This window comes from Mirounga angustirostris, unplaced genomic scaffold, assembly GCF_029215605.1.
Source record: "Mirounga angustirostris isolate CCGP_5_RB_7025 unplaced genomic scaffold, mMirAng1.0.hap1 SCAF_12, whole genome shotgun sequence".
NCBI lineage: Eukaryota > Metazoa > Chordata > Mammalia > Carnivora > Phocidae > Mirounga > Mirounga angustirostris.
Window position 1 is genome coordinate 17,799,689 of NW_026991720.1, and position 26,145 is coordinate 17,825,833.

The following is a 26,145-nucleotide window of genomic DNA, read 5'->3' on the forward strand; positions in this document are numbered from 1 at the left end:
AGATCACTGGCATGTGCTTTAACTTGGCTTTCTTCCCATAGTAATTGATTGTTGCTCTCACACACTTGCAGGTCCCTTTTTATCAACAGTATCTATTAATGAGACAATTGGCCAAGCTCAGGGATATGGCCTATAGCTACAAAATAGAATGAAGTTTATCAACTTGATAAAATTTAATCTCTTGTGTGGTCCTTATTAGTACCATGTTCTCACCAAGAACTGTAAGATTTCCTCTACACAGCCTCCTTGCTGTGTACTTGGAGTTTATAGAATCTTGGCCAATTTACTGAAAAATTATGAAATAACCTGTTCTAAAGGCTGAGTCTTTCTTCATGTTGTCAGTTAAATTTGTCATTTAAGTATTTCCAAATGTAATTTTGCAGATTTGTTTTTCAAAGAACTCTCTGCTAAGATGTTTTTATTCCATAATGCTAAAAATTGTTTGGAAAACAAAAAATAGTAAGTCTCAGTCTGTAAGCATTGTTGTTTTAAGATATACTTAGAGAAATACTTGAAACTGTTTAGGATTGGATTTTTTTCATGTTTTTGTTTATTCAAATTTTACTTGTGAGAGGACATTTTTCTTTAAATTTTATTACTGAATTAGCTATTTTAACAGTGACTTGATTGGATTTTGAGTCATGTGTGAAACAAGTCACTTGCAGTCCAGTAATTATCAATTATAATTAGGAGAACTGATCTCATTTTGTGTATAGTTCTCTGACCTAGAAGTAGTCATCTCGCTTTCAGTCAATTGGATCGTTGTATTGTTAGCATTTTGTTCTTTTCTAATTCCTTCAGAAGTACACAGTGAATTTTCAGATGCTATATGATAATTTGCTGAATTAATATTTATATCTTTTTGTTTATTTTTTATAAACATAATTTCTACCTCTAAAACATGGATTTGTCATTTTTCCTTTTAAAAACATGTTTTCACATCTGTGAACTTTTTAATTTTTTTCACAAAATACTGTTAGGAGGAGTATCTGAATTTAAAAGGGGTCCAATTGGCTTGGAAAAGAATGGCTTTCCTGGTCTTTTTTTTTTTTTTCCTTTTTGTCTATTTATAATCCTAAATCTATTATATTTGTTCTTATATCTGACATAGTATTAAATTGAAGGGTGTGTTTATAGTGTAACTACTTTCTAGGTACTTGATAAGTTTATATTTTAAAATTCATGTCTTGTTTCACACCCAGATTCCAGCCATTAAGCATGTATTTTATATATGTATCAGTATTCCAAATATTGAAATCATTTTTAAAGGGACTGTTAACAAATCTAGTCACCCATAACTAGACCATGACTGACTTTTCCACAGGGGAAGAAGAGGTGAAGGTTTCGACCATGCCACTGTCAGCCTCTTCCCATTCATTACAACAAGGACAGCAGCCTACAAGTCTCCACACTACTGTGGCCTGACAACAGAACTGAGAGGAGAGGATTAGACTCTGGGGTGCTTGCATGGGCAACCGGATTTTTGCATGATTCCTTTCTGATTTCGCATTTAATGTATACACCCAAAAGAGCCAATATAAACGTTCCTCATGCCTACAACTAGTGTGTTACCTCATAGTTGCTAAAGTATTTCTTCATTAGGCCTTTAACACGATTTATTAGCATAATAATTTTGGCATTGTTTCTCATGAGTGATACTATTTTTAACTCACACAAATAAACTTGTAGTATTAATTAAGATCCCAGATGAGATTAGCTAGAATTGTTCTTATTTTGGCTCTATAATTGAAATTATGCAAAGATAATGGTAGTTCCTTGTTTTCTGATTTGTGAAAAAAAAATGGTAATATCCTAATATACTCATGAAAAAATTGAAAACTAAGATAATGTCTATTGCATTTCTTTGAATACTTGAGAAGAAAGAAAACATATAAAACAAAATTGGTGGTGTTGTTTAATGCTCAGAAGGATGTTGTCAGCAATTATTTTTAGTTGTATGGATTTATAGCCTATATTAATGCATTACATGTTTAGAAACTGTTTTTGTTGTCTCTCATTTGCACATTTGCACTTTTCTTTTTGAATGGTTGTTAATTATATATAGAAGGTTAATTATTATAGACTAAATGCAATATCTCTTTTCTAATGCACTGCCTAGTATACCAGGAAATGCCTCAGAAACAGAATTTCAACTTACAGTTGATTCATCAGAAACTTGAATATGGGGTAAACATTGTATGTGAGAAGCAACCATAGTAGTGTAACATTTTTATTGAACAAACAGTAGTTCTGTGAGATATCTGTTTGGAAACTTCGTTGTTTAATAATGAAATGTGATAATAAAGCTATATTACAAGTACCTGGCCAGAATGAGACTAAGGTGGAGGAGAAGAGATTGGGGATCCTCTAAAATTAGGCCATGTAAGATGTCGTAGATAATTTTGATCACAGAGGATAGTGAAGTACTTTATTAGGACATAATATGAAGTGATGTTTTTGGATAATACACAATTTTTTGAAACAGTTTTAAAGCTGATAATGAAAGAAAAAAAAACTGAATTCAATTCTGAGCAGTGGACAAAAGCTGACTGAGAAAACATGACCATATTCTGCCTAAATTAAGCATCTGGGAAGAACGGGGAAAGTCAGCTCTTCTCTTTACGTTTTCAAGAAACAATTGTGATAAAAGATATGCCTTTATTTGTTAAAAATATTAAAAGAGTAACGTGAATACCAAGAAAGAAAGCCTAAGGATTTAAAAATAATAATTATTTAAAAACACATTATTAGTGTTACTTAGTATCATGTTGGAGTTTTCGAGGTTACCTCTCTATATGAAGTCTGGTTATTATCTGTTAGCTATAATACAGCAAATGAAATGGCTTTGTCCTCAGGTATAGTGGGTAAACTAAAATCTATTCTTAGATACCCTTTGATTTGGTTAACTGAGGTGTGTAGAAACAGCTAACTAGCCATTTAAATTATTTTTGTAAGATTCTGCATAAGTGACAATCTCTAATTTCTATTCAAAAGTGACTGTAGGGCAGCATTACAAGAAATTTAGAAAATACAAGTAAAATACTGTAGACTTATTAGACAGAAACCTTTTATCATAGGTTAATTATGGTTACATTTTTGCTGTAAGAGGCTAAGACATCCACTTAATGTCTCCTGTGGTGCTAAGGTTCCTAGGCTTTGGGCTTCCCGTAATGAAGCTTACTAGTACATAGCTTTCTCCAGCCATCAGTGCAAGCCTTTCATCACCTGGATCTTTTTACCAAGACAAATGGTTCCTCCCATTTACTTTACTTCTCTGTGTTGAGAGAGAGATACACCTGTTATACAAGGCTTCTTTCCTGTGGTTGCTTTCTGTCTCCTTTCTCCTTCCTAGCCAAGGCCAAAAAAACTGTCAGGTAGTTTGTCTAGACTTGCTAGAATCCAAAACTCTCTCCCTGCCTGCTTCTCCATCCTTCACACTTTTGACACACACCATACATCAGGAAAATGCGTCTTGGGCACTTAGGCTTCAACTTAATTATTTTCACATTGAAAAGCTAAAGATTATCCTTTAACTTCGTAATTTTGAGCCTAGAATAATAAGCCTCACCGTTTTGCTTACCTAATATTTCATATAGAGTGGTTTTTTTAAAAAGTGAAGTCTTGAAATCATAGTGGTAATTAATTATATTAAAGCACAGAAGAAATTACACAACACATAAAAGAAAGTACTGCTTCACATAGCAAGTAAGTTGGTGAAGCCTAATGATGGTAAAGAATGAAAAATCCTAAAAAGCTTCAGATTAGTTTTTGTTAAATTCCTGCATGATTAATGTGTCATGCACAAGGGAAGCTTTTTATGCTTTTACATCCTAATTGTAAATGCCAGAGTTCAGAACCCTTTGGATGTACTAGCGAAGTTACGAGTTTGTAGGTATGTATAGCTGTCTGCTTTTTTCTGGGGAGAAAACCAATAGTTATTAAATTTATGAAGGGCTTGGTGACACCCCACTCCACCTCCCACCCCTGGAAGAGAAGTTAAGAACTGCTACCCTGAAATGGCTTTAGTGCCACTGTAGGAAATAGAGACCTGATGAATGTCAAGTGCCTCTTTTTATTTTCTTAAAGATTCCATTAGAAAATATTTTCTGGTTAATAGTATTTTCCTTTTCATTCTACTGTCACATTTTGTTTTTCCAGGTGGTGCTTTTATATACTCTCCCCTTATTACAACAAAATATTAGCCAAATATTTGAGTGCCTATTCTGTATAGTGACCTTTAGTTAGGTCTTGAGGGTTGAATAAAGCATAGATCCTATCATCAAGGATAACAGTCTCATGACAGTTTTATTTCAAATTGTTTCTGTAGGGTCAGCACTTAATATATTTTAACAAGTACCTCCATAGTGGTCTAGACTCATTTTATTATTCATCGCTCTGACAGTGGCGCTAACATAGGGTATTAAATATTAATACCCGAAATTTTGAAATATATGATAATTTGGAGGGAGTGAAAAAAAATCTTAATAGGGAAAACATACATTCACGATTCTGACTTAAGTATCTTAGTCGCGTGTGTATGCTCATGTCTCTCTTAGTGTTCTGGGTGTTAAATAGAGCTTTCTGTATATGTGTTCTTTCCAAGAAAACACTTGATTGCATTGTCTGTGCACATTTTTTACTGACATTGCTCCTATTTGTACGGTGTTCCAAGCACCTTCGGGATTGCCAGAGCTTCTGCTGTGACACAGGTCCGTAAGGGAGCTACTCCCACAGAGGCATTGCTTCAGAAAGCCAAGAAAAAGGAATGAATTGCAGGTGCATAGAAATCTTACAAAATGACAACCATTGTATTATTTGTGCATACATTAAGAACTGGGGGATGTTTTATCCTGTTGAGTTATAAGGTTTTAGATTTTTGTTTATTTGATCTTGAAGTTTTCCCAAATTTGCTTAATTGGCTTTAAGAGATGGATATCATACAATTAAAAACACAATAACATTTTTAAAAGATTATCTTATAAAGAGGTGATAACCCAAAACAATGATATATATGTCTTCTTCTATAAAATATGGACCAAAGGTCAGTTATCCAGTGTCAAGCTAGTCTTTCTGCCCTTAGTGCTATATCTTTCTCCTCTCAACCTTTTTTATCTGAATGAGTACCTACTGTATTGTCTCCTTGTGCCGAGTAAATGGCAGTAATATATGCAGGTATTTACACATGAAATGTTTAGCGAACTAATCAAACACTATGCTGATAAAAAAGTGAAAATGGGAATTAAGAAAGCTAATGTAAGCTGGGTCAGGGAGAGGCTTCATAAAGTCTGGGGCTTTTTGGAAGGATGGCTGAAATTTAAATGGTACAAGGGGGAAATACAATAAAGGGAACAGACTGAACAAAGAACCAGAGACAGAGATTGCAGTGGTCTCTAGTGATTAGGAGAGAAGGACAGTAAGAAGATGGACTCGTTTGAGGTATATAGGTCATACAGAAAGGTGGAGTATACAGGTCATACAGAAAGGTGGAATTAGTGTGCAAAAGCCTTAAAAACAGGGAAGGATAGTTTAGTCTTGATAATGGATGTGGTCAGTGATAGAGAACTCTAGGTTCTTTGCTGAAGATGTAACTTGATTGTAGCATTTTAAAAAGATTAATTTGGTGGTGTGTTTGCTTGAAATTAGGACTACTTAGAAAACAGTTTTCAGTATGTATATTGCTGGGCGGTAGAAATAAGATGGCCTGGATTAGAACAGTAATAGTAGGAACGGAGAAGAAATTATGAATTAGAAGCCAGAAAACATGAGATCTAAGAAAAGGCCTAGGTGTCTGGTGAACTTTAAAAATGTAACTTTCATAAAGGTACAGATGGAAACCAGATTCCTAGGATTCAGAGGAAAAGTCAAGGATATGGATGCAGCAACCATTGATTACTTACTTAAGACATTTGGCCCTTAAGGGAAAGAGAAAGACAAGATGCTTACCAGAAGGGTGGTAGATCTTAGAATGCATTGCTTTAAGGTAAGGTGGATATTTAAATATTTAAAAGCAGAACATATAGAGCTATTTGAAAAGAAGACATGGACAGTGCTAAAGAGAAGGCAGATTAATCCAGTAGGGTAGCAGATTTCTCTAGTGCTGGGAGGAGATAAGCTCCTGAGATGAGGTTATGGACTTAGCTTTAGAGAAGATGGCATTGTTCTTTGTAAGGACAGCCAGAAAATCTAGGAAAGAGGAGAGATTAGAGAAAATGAGAACACAGGAAGGGACTCATATCAGTTATTATCGAATGCATATTGTGTGAGAATGGGGGTGAAGAGTGGAGTTGGGACTCAGTAAAGAAAGGTGATTAAATAAACCTGTGAGAATAAGCCTAGAAGTACATCAGAAAGAAATTCAAGAATTGCTGGGTAAAGATAAAGATCAAATTAAAAACTTTCAGAATCCAAATATGTATGGTTTGGTATGTGTTTCTCTGGTTCTGAACAAAGCATCAAGGATAGACAAAAAGCAAATATTGAGAGTTTGGTTAGAAGGTGAAAAAGAAAGGGATACAAAGATATTCAAGAAGACAACATTGAAATACCTAATCTTGTGGTCAAGAAGAATCCACTAAGGCAGGAAAGAACCAATGGTGTGAGTGTGTTGAAGGGAGGTCAGTGACTTTAGGTTTTGGTGAAGTCAAAGAACAGGTATAGTGTTGTTAAGGGAATGACAGATTAGGAGACTGTGGTCAGCATGATGACGGTTCAGTGCTGAATGATGAGTGAGAACCAGAGAAAGGATGGTATATAAGGGTCTAACATCAGAGCTGGGGGTTGGAAAGGCAGTTAGCTTTAATAAACTTCTTTACTCACTTACCTTCCAGCCATTTCTTGAGAGTAAGAAAGCAGACTGCATGAAAGAGAATTGTAGAAAGCATGATACTGCTTGGGGAATCCTGGGTCAGGTTTTTTAAGTTGATGACCCAAAGGAAAACTTCCCCCGTGGGATAAACATTCCTTCCTCAGCACAGGAAGCACAATGCAGGGGAAGGCTTGGGAAGAACCAGGGATGAAACTGGACAGGTGTAGGTAAGCCCAGTGAGTGTGAGGGATGGTGAACATGTTATTTATGATGTGGAAGGTTTAGAGGCAGTAGGTCTGGTAGTTGAAGAGCCCATATTACAAATATGAGCTAGTTTCTCCCAAGCACACATACAAATTGAAAAGAACCAACTCTTCTTACTTAGTTGTACTGGGTCATTCTGCTTTATTTATATAGTACATTGGAATTAAAAGTAGTAGATTGGTGAAGAGTAGGAGAGAGAGAAATTCAGAATTTTATTACAGTAGGTTATAAAAATATTTTGACAGTTTGTCCCTAAAGAGAATGTGCCATGTGAATAGATACATATAAACCTACAAGTTATTGAACTAATCTATTCTTACATTTTATATACTTAGATGTGACCTCTAGGAAAAATTGCTGAAGATAAAGTGAAACAGGGGTGGAGATCTACATTTTTTTTCTTTATTCAGTTAATAGCAAATATGCCTAGTTTGGAAGCATTTTTAATTTACTGACATTAACGTATTTTTTACACTCACTGGACTTGATCCATATATCTCAGCTGATGTATCAACTATGACATTTAAAAGCGATAATACTTCAAAGTACAAGTCATTGCTCAAGAATACTGTTTGTGAAACCATGCTGATGGATCGAGGAGCCACTGCTCCTTCGATCTCCTTTCTGCCCTGTGATTTGCTGCCATATATTGCTGGGCGTACCAGCCTTTAATACCAGCTTCCTTAGTCAGGAGCTTTTTCCAAAGAATCACTCTTGAGAATTCAAGATTCATTAAGAGAATCTATTCTGTTCTATAACGTTTCAGAGAGTCTACCCTGGGTTTGAGTTACACAAAAATCTAGTTTATACCTGTTAGGTACCTAGAACTGAAGGAAAGCCTAAGCAATCTAAGTTGCTTGAGAATTGAACTGAAGTACCTAGAAGTTCCATGAAACAGATGGAAATTGTTGTACTGAAAGAACCAATCCATTCTCTCCAGGTTCCTTCAGACCATGCTTCCTGCGGCAGCTATTGACTTTACTTTTTTCTTAGTCCACTTCACATGTGCGATTATTCTAAGGGTTCCTGGAAGCTCCCAACTGACCCAGGAAGGTACCGTGCTTACAACAGTTTTGTTGTTCAGCTCCTGTTTGGTACTCAGACCCACTATTGTGCTCCATTACAAAGCAACACTACAAAAGCTTCCCCCCACCCCGGCCCATAAAATGTATAAAGCTTCTAAAGCACCCAGTACCTTTTTTTGTTAAATAGAAGTGAAATTCACACAACATACAAATAACTAAAGTGTACAATCCAGTGGTCTAGTACTGTTCTTTAATTATATCACTGTTACAAGAGCAAAATAAATAACCCACTTCAGCTGTGAGAATTTTGGCTTATCCTTTGTTCGGGCTGTGTGCACCTAGACTCGGTGTTTTACCCTGTAGGTTGAAAGGCAAGTATTAAACCTTCAGATATTCCATACTTCTTCACAACAATACCACTTAAGATTGTGGGTGAAGCAACTTTTATATACCGCCCTTTATAAAAGAGAGGAAGGCAAGGAGCTATAGGTAAAAAAGCTTTAGGATACATGTATTCCTGAGCAGGTAAAAATGTTTGAAACAACCATGTGAATAGTTTTGAAATAGCAATAATAATAATTTCTGTCTTTGTGACATTTGATTAGCATCATGTAAGAAAAGGTTTGCTTAGCAGAGAGGTATACTATAAGTGCAGCGCTCTCTATGGGTGTGAGGGTGAATGTGTGTGTGTGCACGTGTGTTGTTTATACTTAATAATTTCCATTTAAATTCTCCACTTAGTGAATGTAGCAGAGGAAAAAGCCTCTGGCCATTTTTCTGTGATGTTTCATGTATTTATTCCTGCTATGTTCTGCTTAATTCATATGTTCAGGATAAATGATGCATTTATAGTCTGTTTCTAAAATTTTTTTAAAGAAATAAAGACCCTATTTAAACACAGCAAGGCTATAATACTGATGCCTTTCTCACCCCTGGCCATATTTTATCTGAACAAATATTTTCATAGCTTTTTCTCACCAGATTTCAGTCTCACTAGTAAGCATACCCGTCCCATGTTGGGGAAAACCTAAGGAAAGGATAATAAGAAAACTTCTATTAGAATAAATTTCAGAGCTTTGAAATCTGGACATACTCTTTAACAATCTGCCCTTTAAAGACCAAGTAATAATAATGATAATAATAAACAAGGCTCAGAAGGATTGTGATTTGCCCATAATCACATTCTAACAACAATTTAAAGTTCTCTTAGCCCTCACCATCTGAATTTGCCTTCATACATGTAACTCAAGGAGAAGAAAACTTCAAGATTCAGAATATATCTCTTCTGTAAACTTTGTTGTGTCTTACAGTTTGATTATTATAGTAGTTCTTGCAAGTCAAGGGCTTTCAACTGTGAATGTCAGTGCAAATAATGAATCGAAGGCTTTCAAAGTGTCCATCTACTGACGACTGTTATCACAGATCCTGTAAGTTGTGGAAACTGGTTTTAAATGTGACCCAGTGATCTTGGAGTAACATTAGTGACGGGTGGAGGGGGGTGTAACCTAGCAGGTACTCGTAATGTAGACTTAAACTAATTACCAATGTCAGAACTAAAAGATTAAAACAGAGGTGGAATTAAATTTACCCAGGATTTTTCTGCAGTACCAAAGAGCATTTAAGGAGCAGCATGCATGATCACTAGACTGGTGACATCTCTAATATTACAGAATGAAAAAAAAAAACTTATAGTAATGGCACCAAGATGTACTACACTCACACTAAAGCTGTCATCTCAGACTCATCTTGAAGAACTGCTATATGCTACACCATGTAAAACAATAGCATATCTGCTGATAATGTTTCAAGCAAGGAGGTTGTTGTTTTCAGCATAATGAAACAGAGGGAAAGCTCCACAAGGACTTAAAGATGATAATACCATCACCATCTCCAAGAAGAAATGCAGGAAAGCTGACTGCAATCAACTTTTGTAGCCTAGTGCTGTTTCCTTATATGGTGAGATCTTATCCCAAGGACTGTGCTAACATTTACACTCTGTTATCAGTCTTGCATACTGAAATCATGTGTCTACGGAGCAGAATATAGTGATCTGGAACATTACTGGGTTGTTTTTTAAGTGTTGTCATTTTCTATGTTGGCATTTGTAAGAAGACCGATAGCCTGTTTATTTTTTCCTGTATTACATCTATAAATTGAGTATCCAACTAAAGGTAAAGGAGGCCCAGGGTTATGAATTCATCAACCAAAGTAGGAAGTATGTCATTGGCTTTAAGCAGAATGTTGGGCTACATACCATTGTTTCACTTATGTTAAAAAATGAGTTCTAATTAAAACTTATAAATATGGATTACTGATATATATGCGCTAACAGGCATCCGCCCTAAGTCCCAATTTAGGGTAAGATTTGCTATCAGATGTTTCTTTTTACTTCTAAACCGTTCATTAATTAAAGTAGCTGTGGCCTTCCCCAGACCCAGATAGATATAACATATCTTGAGTTTTGGCACAGTCAGTGCTGTTACGTGTATACTTCCAAGACCTCGCCTGTATTTTAAGTGATACTTGATTGGAATGAAGCCGATTAGTAAAATAAGCAAAGATCTCATAATCTCCAAATACATACATACATCCCTGCAACCTTTGTTTTATAACACACTTTCAGGTTTTAATTCTTGACCACCATGAGTCTTATATTAACACCTTGTGTTCACTTCTGTATTTGGCTTTTTTCTTTCTTTGGATAAAGAAGAAAATCCTCTTTCCCCGTATAACTTTTCACAATTAGAGAGGGAGTTCTCTACTAGATCTTAATGTGCACTCCCTGTATGATTACCCTACAACATCCCCGACAGGCCCGAATTTTCCCTTTTCAAAGGAGAAGGCTCTCCCTCTCAGGCTGCTGAGTGCTTATTCGAGTCTCTATGATCATTCATCTCCCAGTTACCTCCCCAGGAACCAGTCTACCATCTTTCAGCTTATTTCCAAACTGGCATTTAGTTTTAAGTGATCTTTTTTTTTTTTTTCTTTTTCTCTCTTAAAACAGCATATTTAAACAGTAAGCATAGTCTGAGTTTTGGAGTAGATTAACAATCACTGCAACTGTTAAATGTTGAATTGATAAAGATTTTTGACATTGTAAGACTGGTATTACCCACTTTCCCCAACTTCTGAGTTATTTAGCTCTTTTAAAAATCATTTAATACTTCCAGACAATATGACTAAAATTCAGTGTTTTACAAATATGTGTAATTTTTAATAGAATTAAATTTTTTTTTTTCACTGAAATGGTAGTTCTAGTTCAGTATAAAGCTCCAGGATATGGTGAAATAAGAATTGTTGTTTCTGATTTGAGCTTGAGAATGTATTCACTTGGTCTTCTTTCCTTCTTTCCTTCCTGCCTTCCTTCACAGTAGGGCTCAACATTGATTAAGAATTGGTTCTGTCAAGACTATCTTTGGCAATCTTTTTCAGATCCAACTATCATAAATCATAGCTAAGGATGAACACTTAAATAAATGTATATTTTAAATGATTTTTAAACTAAGGCCCCTTAGTGGACTAGTGGTGAGCATTTAAGCCTTTGAATTCATCAGGGGTTTTTTTGAAATGCTAATCTCCACAGGAGTATTATCTTTTGTAGATCTGCAAAGGATGCATTCTTACTAGGACTAAATCTTTTTAAATTGAGACATCACTTGAGAAATGGAAGCACAAAAGTTTTTTATTTCCCCTAGTATGTGTATAAATAGTATAGAGGAAGAAACAGCAAAATAGTCTTTTATTTTTTTTAATCAGACATTTCATATAGCTAAAATAGCTAAATTTAACAATATATATGCTTGGTTTGAAAATCAAACATTTATTTGTAAAAGAATCCCAAACGTTAACAAATATCTCTTGGTTTGTAACTAGTACAATGAGAAAGAACTCTTAAAGATGTGTGCTTGCTTGGTCTGTTGGGTTGGAAATGTTTACTACCATATACATCACCATGACTCTATGCATATCTGTTTGATTTAGTTTTTAGTATAAAATAATGAGAAAGCTATTTCATTTCCTGAAATTTTTTTCTGAAATTAAGAAATAAAGCAAATTACTGTTTTGATGTCTGAAATGATACTTTCTAAGAATGAAGCTCAGAGCTGGGTTATGAAGAATTTGTCAATTAAAATCGTGTTTCAGAACATGGATAATTTTAGTCTTTTTTTAGGAATTTTTCTGACTTTGATTTAAATCCATAAGATAAGATAGGAGCCATCTTTCAGGAAAAGATGAGACTGATCTTCACTGTCAAAATAAAAGTAAGCTGTGTAATTAAAGGGAGTAAAAAACTGGGTTTGGTGTTTTTAATAACTTAGAAAATTTGGAAATCTTTTAATTTAGAAAATTATGAACATCAGAAATCTTAGGAATTTCAGTAGACACATAACCACATGGGGATTTGCTGCACAGGTAGCAAAATACTTTGGTTATGAAAACAAGCCCGAAGAGGAACGTATACCCCCATAAAAGCGTTTTATCGGCACTGAACAATCAAAAGCTATCACTGACTTTGTTCACAATGGCCAGCCTCTAGTGAACCACTAAAGAAAAAACAACAAGCAGAACAGCATCACTTTTAGGAAAGAAGATACAGAGTAGACATTCAGAAAATGCTGAGTGAAAGCTAATGGTTGAGAGAGTGATATTGGTGTCTGATTACTTCTGGAGGCCTCCAGAACCTGGTGTGCTTTGTGTTACATCTAGACTTTGGAAGCATTTACTCAGATTCGTTTGCACATGAGTTACAACTTACGTCTTGGTTGTACTGTGGCATTCATTGTCGATTCCACTCCATGATCAAACCTTTTCTTCTGTCTTCTTTATCTCTGAACTCTGGAAACCTCGACTCTTGCCGTTTACTTATTTCTTCAACACCATCCCCACAAAGCACTCTCACAGTTTTTAGAATGTCACCTAATAACACTTTTTTCTTACTTCCAGTTTCTCATTTGTGATACCCATAAATAAATACGTAAATACATAAGTGAATATACATGTGTGTGTGAATGTGTGTACATCTTCCCCTAAAACAGGCATATACACACAATTCAGAAAGTCTTTTAAAGGCAACTAATAATTCTTAAAGAACTTTTTCTTTTGGTGAAACCAAAATCTATTTCCCATTTATACTTCTTGTCAAATATGTGAAGGCGGGTTACCACTTGTCTGGTAACTTCTAGAGGTAGATGAAGCATTCTTAGGCCTTCCAACCATTTTACACTTAGCATGGATTCTAGTTCTCCCTGTAGTCTAGTTCTCCTCTACATGTATTTTGATTGGACAAGGAATGCTTTTCTTAAAATATAAGAAAATCACACTTTAATGATCCTGATGTGTTCAGATAATAGATCTATTTTTTCATTAAAACTGTTCTTATTCTGTATATTTGTATATTCCTTTACAGTTTACAGAGTCCTTTTTTAAAAATGTCCTGTGGGCGTAGGTATTACCCCCATTTCGTAAGTGAGGAACCTGAGGCTCAGAGTGGTTTCACTTGCAGTTTGCCCATTGTCCTACAATTGCTAATGTAAACATTGCACATCTATTTACATACATAGTCTTAATGTTACCATTTTAGAAATTCCATTACCCATTTGTCATATTAGATATAAGCTATTGAGTAAAACCACTAGACCCTTTTTTCGTACATGTGACTGGTTAGTTAGATCTCTTTCATACTGTACTTTCCTAATACATTTTTAAAAATCTGAATGTATATACCTCTTAAATTTTGTGCTTCGATTTGATGAGGTTAGAGTATACCGTTTGTGTATCACCGTCTTACAAGTTTGTCTTATGAAAGAACTATGATTTTAAAGAGATAGATAAATGCTATTGGTAACATTAACATTTATGTGAAGAATTCAATGATTTTTAATTGAATAGCTGTAATTTTAATTACTGATTCTGTCATCTCTAGAATTGGCTTCCATTTGCATATTTAAATTAACTTTGTGGGTTTTGCTGAGCTTGATAAAAAGTATGGAGTCAAAGATAAGGGAAGCAGTATCACAGAAACTTACTGTTTTTTAAATTTTATTTAAATTCCACTGAACATACAGTGTAATATTTATTTCAGGTGTACAATACAGTGATTGAACACTTCCATACATCACCCTGTGCTCATCACAAGTGCACTCCTTAGTCCCCATCACCCATTCAACCCATCTCCCCTGTCCATCTCCCTTCTGGTAACCATCAGTGTGTTCCCCATAGTTAAGAGTCTGTTTCTTGGTTTGTCTCTCTCTCTTTTTCCCTTTTGCTCATTTGTTTTGTTTCTTAAATTCCACAGATGAGTGAAATCGTATGGTATTTGTCTTTGACTTATTTCACTTAGCATAATACTCTAGCTTCATTTTGCAAATGGCAGGATTTCATTCATTTTTATGACTGGGTAATATTCCGTTGTATATTTATACCACATTTTCTTTATCCAATCATCAATCAGTGTACACTTGGTCTGCTTCTGTATCTTGGCTATTGTAGGTAATGCTGCTATAAACATAGGGGCGCATGTATCCCTTTGAATTGGTGTTTTTGTAACTTTGGGTAAATACCCAGCAGTGCTATTGCTAGATCATAGGGTAGTTCTATTTTTAACTTTTTGAGGAATCTTGATACTGTTTTCCACAGTGGTTGTACCAGTTTGCATTCCCCCAACAGTGCAAGAAGGTTCCTTTTTCTCCACCTCCTCGCCAACACCTGTTGTTTCTTGTGTTTTTTATTTTAGCCATTCTGACAGGTGTGAGGTAGTATCTGATTGTGGTTTTGATTTGCATTTCCCTGATGATGAGTGAGGTTGAGCATCTTTTCATGTGTCTCTTGGCCATCTGTATGGCTTCTTTGGAAAAATGTCTATTCATGTCTTCTGTCCATTTTTTAATTGGATTATTTGTTTTTTGGTTGTTGAGTTTTTATAAGTTCCTTATGTATTTTGGATAGTAACCCTTTATCAGATATGTCACTTGCAAATATCTTCTCCCATTCTGTAGGTTGCCTTTTTGTTTTGTTGATCCTTTCCTTCACTGTGCAGAAGCTTTTTATTTTGATGTAGTCCCAATAGTTTATTTTTGCTTTTGTTTCCCTTGCCTCAGGAGACATATCTAGAAGGAAGTTGCTATGGCCGGTATCAAAGAAGTTACTGCCTGTGCTCTCTTCTAGGATTTTTGTGGGTTCAGGTTTCATAGGTCTTTAATCCATTTTGAATTTATTTTTGTGTTTGGTATAAGAATATAGTCCAGGTTCATTCTTTTGTATGTTGCTGTCCAGTTTTCCCAACACCATTTATTGAACACACTTTTTCCACTGGAAATTCATTCCAACTTTGTCAAAGATTAATTGACCATATAATTGTGGGTTCACTTCTGGGTTTTCTATTCTGTTTCATTGATTTATGTGTCCATTTTTGTGCCAGTACCATGCTGTTTTGATTACTATAGCTTTGTAATATAACTTGAAGTCGGAATTGTGATGCCTCCACCTTTGCTTTTCAAGATTGCTTTGGCTATTTGGGTTTTTTTGTGGTTCCAGACAAATTTTAGGATTGTTTGTTCTAGCTCTGTGAAAAATGCTGTTGGTATTTTGATAGGAATCACATTAAATATGTAGATTGCTTTGGGTAGTGTAGACATTTTAACAATATTTGTTCTTCTAGTCATGAGCATGGAATATCTTTCCATTTCTTTATGTCATCTTCAGTTTCTTTCATCGGTGTTTTATAGTTTTCAGGGTATAGATTTTTCACCTCTTTGGGTAGGTTTATTCCTAGATATCTTACTGGTTTTGGTGCAATTGTAAATGGAATAGTATCACAGAAACTTTCAGGCTGACACACAGTACCTTAAGTTTTGTAAAAACTCATCTAAACACTGCTGTTATCCAATGCTACACTTTACATCTTATCCCAAAAGATTACCATTAGAAGACTTACCAGAAACAGCTCAACTCAAGATATATTATACTTAGGATATCCTAGAAAGCCCATCCAAGGAATAAATTATTTTGATATGATTGCTTCTTTATAAAAATGCATTTTGGCTCTCATTGATCCCTCTATTCCATTTGTTTTATGGAGTTGGTGTGTCAGTGGGATGGGAAAGTAGCTGGTTTCAAAGTCTTGAGTTTGTACAGGTAGCAGAAGAAGAAAGGAAAAGGGACCATGGTAGAAAGAAAGAGGACATTTCCAGTGGAAAACAGTTGTCAGTAGAAGCTGCCTCCATGACTACCTACCTATTCCACTAGAGAATTAAAGTTTAACTTCCTGTGCACTTCAATTGGAAGGAAGCTAAGGTTCTAGCCAAAATGCTGCATATTATTTTCCATGAAATATGCCCTCAAATGCAAGCAATAGAGCAGCAGGACTTGCTAAACCTGTCACTCATTTCTAAGGAAATCATCCAGCTCCTAATCTGTTACAGATTTTCCCAAGAACTAATTATAAGCATGTAGCTTCTAGAGTCCGCCATTTTCTCCTTTTCCAGCACTTATCTTAACAGTGGTTTTGTGATCACATCTGTGAGGATTAATTCCCTGGAATAGAATTAATTCATTTTGCACCTAAAGATTTAAAACTCATTTAAATTGAGTGGATGTTCTTTTATTGTCTTTGCGTCTTTACTGACTTACAGTTCTCTTCTCCACATTGCTTAATCTGTCCATTCTGGTTTGAGGATTGTGCTCTTTTCATAAAGAAGATGGAAAGACGCAAAATGAAGATGGAACTGCATAGCCCTGCCTTCTCTTGGGGCTTAGCATTATGACACCAAGCTGCACAGGGGCTTTTCCTAATTTTCTCCTATTCCAAACTTAGCTTTTTCTTGCCTTCAACATTGTCCACAAGCTTCAGATCATTACGTGTTCTGATTTTAGTCCTCAAGGATCATGACATTCTTATTACAGACAGGTAGGTTTTTTATCTCCATCCATTTTTCCTAAGCATTTTTTTCAATTCTAATCCTGTGTGATTCTACCTCTGTAACAACTGGTTTCTTTAGATTTCTCCCCAGTTTCTTTTCTTTGTTAGAATCATTTATTCTTGCAGCCTATGAATCATTGTCCCTTATAACCATGGGACCACCCTGAGCCATACTTTTTTTTTTTTTTAACGTTTTGTGGAAACCTGCTTTCTCCAAAAATCTGGAAGCAGATGTTCAGGGCTGTTTGTTTAGGAAACATTAAATACCTGTTGAGGTCCAGGTTTGGGAACTGTTCATGATATACAAAGAGCATTAAATCAATGCCCCTTTCCTAGAGGAGCTCATAGTTTAGTAGACAAAAGCTTACACATAAACAAGTATTTGCAGTGCACTGTGGTAATTGCAGAAATAGCCAGGATGCCTGCTATCCAAGAGCACCAGTCTAAGTTATTCCCATTTTTTGATTCTGTAAATCCTAAAATGATGTCACAAACTCTTAGGGCTTCTGTTATGTTCGCAACAGCCAACCAGTTCTTTGTTGGTCAGAAGTCCAGAATACGTTTCCCTCCTTGTTTCCAGGGAAAGAGAGACTGTCAGGAAGTCAGTTTTATTAGGTTTATCTTCTTCTAGCAAATTCAGACCTCAGAGATGTTAGGGTGATTGTCAGCCCCCCATGTCTGTGTACTTTTGTCATTTGTCTTGGTGAAACCATATTCTGGTGACTTCTATATGCTCCCCTGGATGATAAGCCCCCCTGATTGTCTTTGGATTGCCTCACAATGCTTTGTTCATAGTGCTCAGTTTTGTGTTCACTTGAATGCTTTCCTTTGTGCTTCCAATTTCAGATTTTATAGATTTCTTAGATTTGATTTTTGCCCCTCTGATCCTTTAGCTCTGTTGCTTCTATATTCTGGTTCAGGTTCCATCTAATCCAGTCTGTAATGCTTCTGAGATGTATTTATCTTTTGCATTAACTTTTAAGTGTACTTTTTCCTCACTCTCTATATAGCTTTATGTATAGACATCATTCCGTAAGTATTTTTCCATTAAAAAAAAATAGATTCTACTTCCTTAGATCCTTCATAAAACAAACAGCTGGATGTTTTCCTGGTTCTCATTGGATGATCTGATTCTCCCCTAAAACAGACTTATAGGAACATTCTAGAAGAAAAAGGTACACATTGTGCAAAACACATCTACTTATATTTTGAAATACTTCTACTATATTTTAGATCTGCTGCTCTCTGTTCTGTATGGAATGTCCATGTCCTCTTCAATATCAGCTTCTCGAGTCACCACTTACCTGCATGCAGAATGGAAGAATAGCTCATTTTCTTCTTTATGCCCGTAGGACTTTGTCCATACCAGAAGAGCATTTAGTATCTCCCAAGCATTCCTTATTTAATTTTGGTGCATTGGATTTTTAAAAGTGTACATGCATCTCAAACACTATTGAAAACATATCATTATAGTGGCTCTTTTCCCTCAGTTGACATGCAGAAAAGCCTTTTGGCCCCCCCAAACCTAGCTGATTCCTGCTTTCAGAAAGATTTGCATCTCTTTGGAGAGAATGATTTGATTCATAGCATTATACAAATATGAATTAAACAGGCTTTTTAGGGGAAAGTGATTTTTCAGCTCTTCTCAAGTTGGATCTTTGATTCAGCAGATATCTTAAGGCACATCAAGTTTCTAAGACAGCAACATGCCGAAGGATATACAAAATACACCCTTATAGGCCTTGAAATAGAGCAATAGAGTTGAGAGGTTTGAGAAGGGTGAGCAGCAACCATAGTGGGGTCACAGCAGTTTGCTGCCCAGTGAGTGTGATTCAGGCCACAAGTACTGTTCTAGAATGATCTGAGTGGAAGAGAAAAGACTTAAACTTTTGGAAGAGTGAATAAAAATGAATTAGAAAAAAGCAGGAAAGCATTCTAGAGAGGGAAAAAAGCACGAAATAAAGGCAGAGTCCAGGAAGCCAAGGCCATATTTAGCTGAGCCTCACGGCCTCTCTTTCCCTGTTTATGTCATTTCTGCTTCTATTAGTAATAAATTTTGGTTGTTTTTTATTATTACTCTTTTTCAAGTTCCTTGTGTTCTCAGAACTTTTTTCATTTGCATTCTTAGGATTTTTCACTTAGTTTAATCTCTACTTTCAAATCTATTAAATCCTTAACATTTTGTGCCCCAGTAAATCTGCAGTACTGGCCTGTCCTGATTTATAATCATAATCCTAGAAATTTAGTGTCATTTCTTTTTGTTTAAGTAGAATAACATTTTTTTTCATAAACCTGAAGGAATTTATTCACAAAATCGTCATTTTCCCTGCAAATTTTAGTTTATAAATTGAAATTATTTCTGAGCCTCACCTAAAAAGTACAGCATGCCGATACAATAAAGCTTGCTTTCAAGTTCTGGTAGGAGGAATTTTGTATGCTCTTTAAAGTTTGGTTTAACATATAAGGACAAGCATAATTCATTTATATTTGAGTTGCTCAGAGATATGTTATTGAAGTTTGGAGAAGGTTTAGGGTTTTTTAAAATCCTGTCCTGACGGAGATGCACTTCATCCAAAACTGATAGGAAATCATATATATAACAGGGTGAGGTGGGGTAGGGAGGTGGCATAGAGAGGGGTAGAGCCTGAGATAGGATGACTGTGTGTCCTTCTAAAAATGCATGAATATTTGAGAGTAACTGGCAAGGAGTAACCATAATGGGAACTAAATTTCAAATGTACAACAGCTTGTACCAAGAAAGATTTGTTTCCCTAAGTAACCTAGCCACTGGAGGGAGCCTTTGACTTTGACTTTGACTATAAAGGACAGCAGTAAAGGAAAGGAAGATAAAAGCTTTTTGGAAAACGATCAGGTTGCCAGTTGAGGCTTTGAGGAGTAACCATTAGATAAGGCTTAAAAACTGGAGAGCAGAATAAACTCTTCTAGGTGTATTTGGGACTCTCGATGACTGCTGCCCAGTTGGGAAGGATTTGAGCACTGATAGGAATTTAACTTGAAATTGAAGATGTCTCTGCCATAGGGACGGCAGATAAGAATGGAGTAGCCTAAGACTGAGGATGTGGACCAGTTGTCCCTAGCAAACATGAAAGGAGAGAAATGGGTGGGTCCGTGAATTTAGCTGCATCTAGCCAGTTTAATTAATAAGGCCTCTGTGTTTCTAACGAAAAAACCTTACAGAGGTGGTGCCAAAAAGAAGGTAGAGGCAAGGCTTCCAAGAGGAGACAGAAAATCCTGACCTGGTGGTACAGACTGTATTACAGGAAACGAATACTTGGGATGGCCTTTTGTTTTCAGGTTCCCCTTATGTGTGTTTGTTCTCACCGTGTTGTCATTGCACACAGATCTCCTGTCTTCACACCGAGCAGCAGGTACTGGTTTTCGAATGCAGTCTTACCTGGCACCCTCATATGTGACATAGATGAAAGCAGAATGGGAGGAGGATATGCTGTCTTAGTGCCCTGTCCCCTCCGCATCCTCCCCAGGGGCTCCTGAGATGGTTTTGCAGTCTGAAACCAATCTGAAATTCAGTCTTCAGGTGAAGATTTTATGCAGACTGGAAAAACTCATTAGCTTGTCACCAGTGACAACTTACAAAGAGCAGGTTTTCCCACAATTTTGCTATCAGTAGCAAAGTTTTTCATTTCCTAATGATGAACACATTGCCGTTAACCTGAGGAACAGAAAGAGAAACCCGCTTAAGCTGCTATAATGCTGTGTTCTTGCCTAAACTATTCATCTTTTTCCTGCTTTAGGACTTTTTTTTTTTTAAAGATTTTATTTATTTGACAGAGAGAGACACAGTGAGAGAGGGAACACAGCAGGAGGAGAGGGAGAGGGAGAAGCAGGCCTCCCGCCGAGCAGGGAGCCCGATGTGGGGCTTGATCCCAAGACCCTGGAATCATGACCTGAGCCGAAGGCAGACGCTTAACAACTGAGCCACCCAGGCGCCCCAGGACTTTCTGTCAAAGATTTGATGTCCGAATACAGCTAATTTTATCTTATAATACAGTTGACCCTTGAACAGTGAGGAGTTAGAGGCACCGAAAAGAGAAAATATGTTTAATATAAATATTAAAATATATTTAAATATTGAAATACATTTCATAGTGCTGTACTGAAAAGAATCCACATGTAAGTGAACCCGCGCAGTTCAAACCCATGTTCCGTCAGGGTCAACTGTGGAGCCATTGCTTATAAAACATGCCTTTCTCTATACATCCTACTTAGTAGTTGGTCTAAGTCTAGTGTTGTGGATGTCTGAGGCTCAAGCTATCTATGAAGTAAATAAAGCCACTCGGTGAATGAATGATTGCTCCTGTCCTTACCCAACCCCCCCCGCCCCCCCGCAGACATTTCCACATGCGTGCCTCACTGGCCTCTCTTTTTACTAAACTTTGTAGCATTTATTAATCACATACAACCCGGTGGCATTTCTTCTGTTGCTCGTCCAGACTGTCATTGTTGAATTTTTCCTGTATTTACATTGTCTCACCGTCTCGACTTTAAACTCCTTGAGAACGGGAGACAAAGTTGAAGTTGTTTGTTCTCCTTGCATACTGTATGCCTTCAGTAAACAGTTGCTTATTTAACTTTGATCTTGGTCATCTTTACACATACATTTTATAATTTTTGTTGTTGCTGTTGTTGCTAAAAACCAGATTTGTCAACCTGCTTCGTGTGCTGTGACCAACATGTTATGGACTGGGTGTTAGGTAATCGCCAAGCTGGCCGAATTTTAGACATAATTTCTTCTCTGTGGTGTATGGGGGTCCAGGGAAACTGAAAGTATACTGATACTTCTTACCCAATGGCATATGAGAATGTGGTATCTGGAACCTTGAAGGTATTTTAAATTTTATGTCTTTGAGTTCTATACTGAAAAATAAAACTACTACAAACAACTTGACCTGCTTTCCTGCCCTCAAATTATTTAGACCCCAGAATAGTATTTTGTTGTACATATCTGAAAATTATAAATTAAAATTAGTTTTTTTTAACATTATAAAACATTTAAAACATTATTAGCAGTCCTTTAAAAATATACAGTTCTTCCTGGATTGTATTATACTACAACTAATTAAATGCTTTAAAAATCAAATAGTATCTAATTTCTAATTGAAAATACGTTCAGTAACTTGATTTTCATTGTGCTTTGCTTGTGGAAAGTTTAAGGTGCTTTCCCATATCTTATTTGTCTTTGCAATATTTTGGTGGTGAGAAGACTTATCATTTAGATCAACTATATAATCCCTCTGTGAAGATGCTGGGTGTTATCCCTACATTCCCAAGGAGGAGACTGTTTGTACGGAGCCAGTTTCTGGCAAGTGAGGAGTCCTCTGCCTTGGCTTTTTGGAAAGTTTACTGTCTATTCAGTATTGAATACTGATAAAAAATTGTTATTAGGCATTTATCAAGTAATAAATGGGCTTCAGATTGCTTTCTCTTCTCTCATTTTATCCCTACAAGAGAGTAAGGCAGATGTTATTCCTACTTATGAAATAGGGCCCTGGGATATGAAGAGACTTACTTAGATGCCTTAGGTTGTATTAATTACCAGTGTAGAGCTGACTATAAAGGCCATCTGCAATTTTCCGCCCAATATTTTCCCCATTAGACCTACTGACTTGTACATTCTCAGTGGCACCCCAGTGTGAAGTTCTGTATCAAGAAAGGGAAATGAAGTTGCATCAAGTTGAGTCCAGTGATCAAAGTTCTGGTACGATCTTAAAGGGAAATATGTATTCAAGTGGGATTTTTCAGAGCCCCAGATACAAAGGAACCGACTTCCTTTGTGTCAGTGGTTCTCAACCAGGGACCATTTTTGGCTCCCCCAGGAATCACTTGGCAATGTCTGGAGACATTTTTGGTTGTCAGAACTGGGGTGTGTGAGCTCCTGGCATCTGATGGGTGGAGGCGAGAGATGCTACTAAACATCCTGTAATGCATAGAACAGCTCCCCCCGACCCCCGCCCAACAAAGAATTATGTAGTCCAAAATGTCAGTAGTACCTAATAACCCCTGCTAATAACCCCTGCTGTTGTGTATTGCAAGGAATGGATTACCAGAAGCCCTCATTACCGGAACAAATTTGAGTCCGAGGCAATGGGGGATGGGGAGGTAAAGGAGGTGAGTTCAAGTATGGCTGGACTAAGAGAGCTGTTTTGATGAAGGTAGGCGTTAGTTAATTCCCTTTCATTTGCCCTTTCTTTGTGCCAACACTTGGCATAGCAACAGTGGAGAAAGCTGAAGAAAATTGCTCTTCTTGTTCGAAGCTCCTTGGAATTAGTGGTCCCATTCCAAGAGCTAAAGATGTCAGTCAGTCCATGTGCAGCTTCACTGTAAATCAGTCATGCATGCTCTCAGGGTCCCAAGATGTCTAGGTACATGACTTTGTTTTTTTGACAAGATTGTAAGAATTATAAACTAGCTAATTTATTTCTCAAGCTATCTTATAGTTCACGTGGGATGATCTGAGTTTTTCACTGTTTCTGTTATCATGTGCCATATGTGAGTTCCTTTGGTCAACATAGAGTTGACCCTTAAACAACTTGGGGTTAGAGGCACCAAACCCCTGTGCAGGCAAAAATCCACGTATAACTTTTGACTCCCTAAAACCTTAACTACTAATAGCCTACTGTTGGCCGGAATGCCTTACCCAATAACATAAATAGTCAATTAACACATATTTTGTATGTTATGTATGTTACAATAAATTAAGCTAGAGAAAAGAAAATATTACTAAGGAAATCATAAGGAAGAGAAAATACATTTACAGGACTGTACTGTATTATCGAAAAAAAAAAAATGTGCCCGTAAGTTGACCCATGCAGCTTAAATCTCTGTTGTTCAAGAGTCAGGCGTACTCTTGCTTGATTTCATTAGTCTAAAATCAGAGAAACATCTTTTAAAAAAAAGCTTTGTTTTTTAGAGCGTTTTAAGTTTACAGCAAAACCGAGTGGAAAGTGCAAAGTTCCTGTATATCCCCTACCCATGCACAAATGTCTTTTGACTTTATTGCAATACTAATTTTCAAATAAACTTTATATAAATGCAAATATTATTCTGTTAATGCAAAATTAGGGGTTCCTTAGTTCCAGTACTCACTAAACATAAAGCAAAAGTAAGGAGAAAATTGGTATTATTGAGTTATGGAGTATTTTCTTTTTCTCGATTTGGTGGAAAAGAGGGGCTCAAATCATCTGCATAAGCTTCTTACTGACTTCAGCTACTTAGTTCAAGAGCTTTATCTTCCTCAGAATTTCCCCATGTAGTTATACATCATCTTTTTATATCAGGGGGATTTTATTTCCTTCCTGGGAAGCTTTCCTTGTTTAGAGTTCAGTTTCTGGTTGATTGAAAACCATTTTAAGTTATACAGTCTGACAATTTGACTATTTATTTATTTATATATTTTTATTTTTTTTAAGATTTTATTTATTTGACAGAGAGAGACACAGCGAGAGAGGGAACACAAGCAGAGGGAGAGGGAGAGGGAGAAGCAGGCTTCCCGCAGAGCAGGGAGCCCCATGTGGGACTCGATCCCAGGACCCTGAGATCATGACCTGAGCCGAAGGCAGACACTTAATGACTGAGCCACCCAGGCGCCCCAGTTTGACCACTTTAAAGGTTCGAATGTGGCATAGTCACCAAATCTTCCTGTAATAGAGGGTATTTTAAAACTAAAATGATCTTGTTAGTACCGCATGCAGTTGGAGCCAGAGTGAAGATGATTGCACTGTTGATTAGAAATCCGCCCCCAGCCCCTGAATTGACTGCAGAGTCCAGTTTGTTCCTTCGGCCAAAATATTTGTCTATCCTGCTAATCATGGCCAATAGATACACTATAATGTTGCTGTGTTTATTTTTTGCCTCCTTTTAGTCATGGGTCTTATAGGCCCCTGGCTTTTCCCTTAAGTATTTGACCCATTAAAAAGTCAGTTAATAGTCTGTACCATGTAGATCAAGAGAGAGAGCTTGGTGTTATTAAAAGAAACCAACTCAGGTAAGGTCTGGGTTCAAGTCCTTACTATACCAGTTATGTGACCTTGAGCAAATTATTCTGGAGTGTGTTTCTTTATCTGTTAAATGGAGATGGTTCTCTCTGCTCTGCCTGCATCACAACATGAGGGTCAAATGAAATAATAATTGACTATGAGAGAGCCTTGTAAATTGTACAATTCAGTGCGGATGTAAAGTAGGATGCAGACAGAAGGATGAGTCTTAGGAAACGGCATTGATTGTGAAAGGAAAGAAGGTTTGAGGAATTTATTTTCCCTTATCTTGACTTGTCTATATGGCGTAGATGGCCTCTTCTTCATCTTAGTAATTCAGGGATGACTTTTGTTGGGTTTGGTTGTAGTTTTTTTTTTTTTCCTTTTTATAAATAAGGTCAGTAGGGTTAAATGCTTCACTTGCTGAAACATGATACCATTTGGCATAGAATAGTAATTGGTGCAAAGCAAAATTATAAAAAGAAAATTCTGAATTCACCAAATAGCATAGACTGCCTGATAGAATATCATCATCATCATCATTGGTGATTGCTAATCAATTCTCTATGCTCTTCTCAAAAACCTCGGTTGATAGTTTGACCTACATTCCTGTTTCCAATGAAACAATTACTCTGGTAGCTGTGCTTCACTCTTTCCCCTCCAACCAATTAGAGCATGTGGATTCTGGATGGTAGTAGATCAAGTTAGTTCAGTCACAATTTATAAAAAGCCTTTTTACATTGATAGTGTCTTGTCATATATGACATTATTCATAAATAGAACCAGAGAATTGACTGTAGGACTCTAGGACTTGAGTTTTAAAATGGTCGGTGGATCTGTTGGAATAGAGTAGGTAGACTGTGCTGGAAATTATCCCATCTGAAAGGTAGCTTAGCCTCTGCCTGCTCAGCCTTTATGACTAACGGAAAAATACTCTCTTCAAATTCAAAAGCCTATTCATTCCTGCCTTTCTCCTCTGAAATGCATTACCAGTTTTATCATGAGGAAGAACTTAATTATTTTTCCTTTTCTATTGGCTTATGTTTATTCTTCATAAAATGACTTTTCTTCCATTTAACGGGCTCAGAAATGAGCTCCTGTATTGAACTTTGCAGGCTTCAT

General features: G+C 36.5%; 1 protein-coding gene across 8 annotated transcripts in view; it reads left to right on the plus strand.

The window, feature by feature from the left end:
• CNOT4 (CCR4-NOT transcription complex subunit 4) overlaps positions 1-26,145 on the plus strand; it is a 145,322-nt gene that overhangs the window by 116,505 nt on the left and 2,672 nt on the right. For 2 of the 8 annotated variants that reach the window (XM_045864222.3, XM_045864223.3), the window contains exon 11: positions 1,325-26,082. The exons of the other annotated variants lie outside the window; for them this stretch is intronic. In XM_045864222.3, the coding sequence (XP_045720178.1) occupies positions 1,325-1,425 (101 nt within the window). In that variant the 3' untranslated portion in view covers positions 1,426-26,082. Of the gene's footprint in view, positions 1-1,324; positions 26,083-26,145 lie in introns of those variants that run through there. 8 annotated transcript variants of the gene reach the window in all.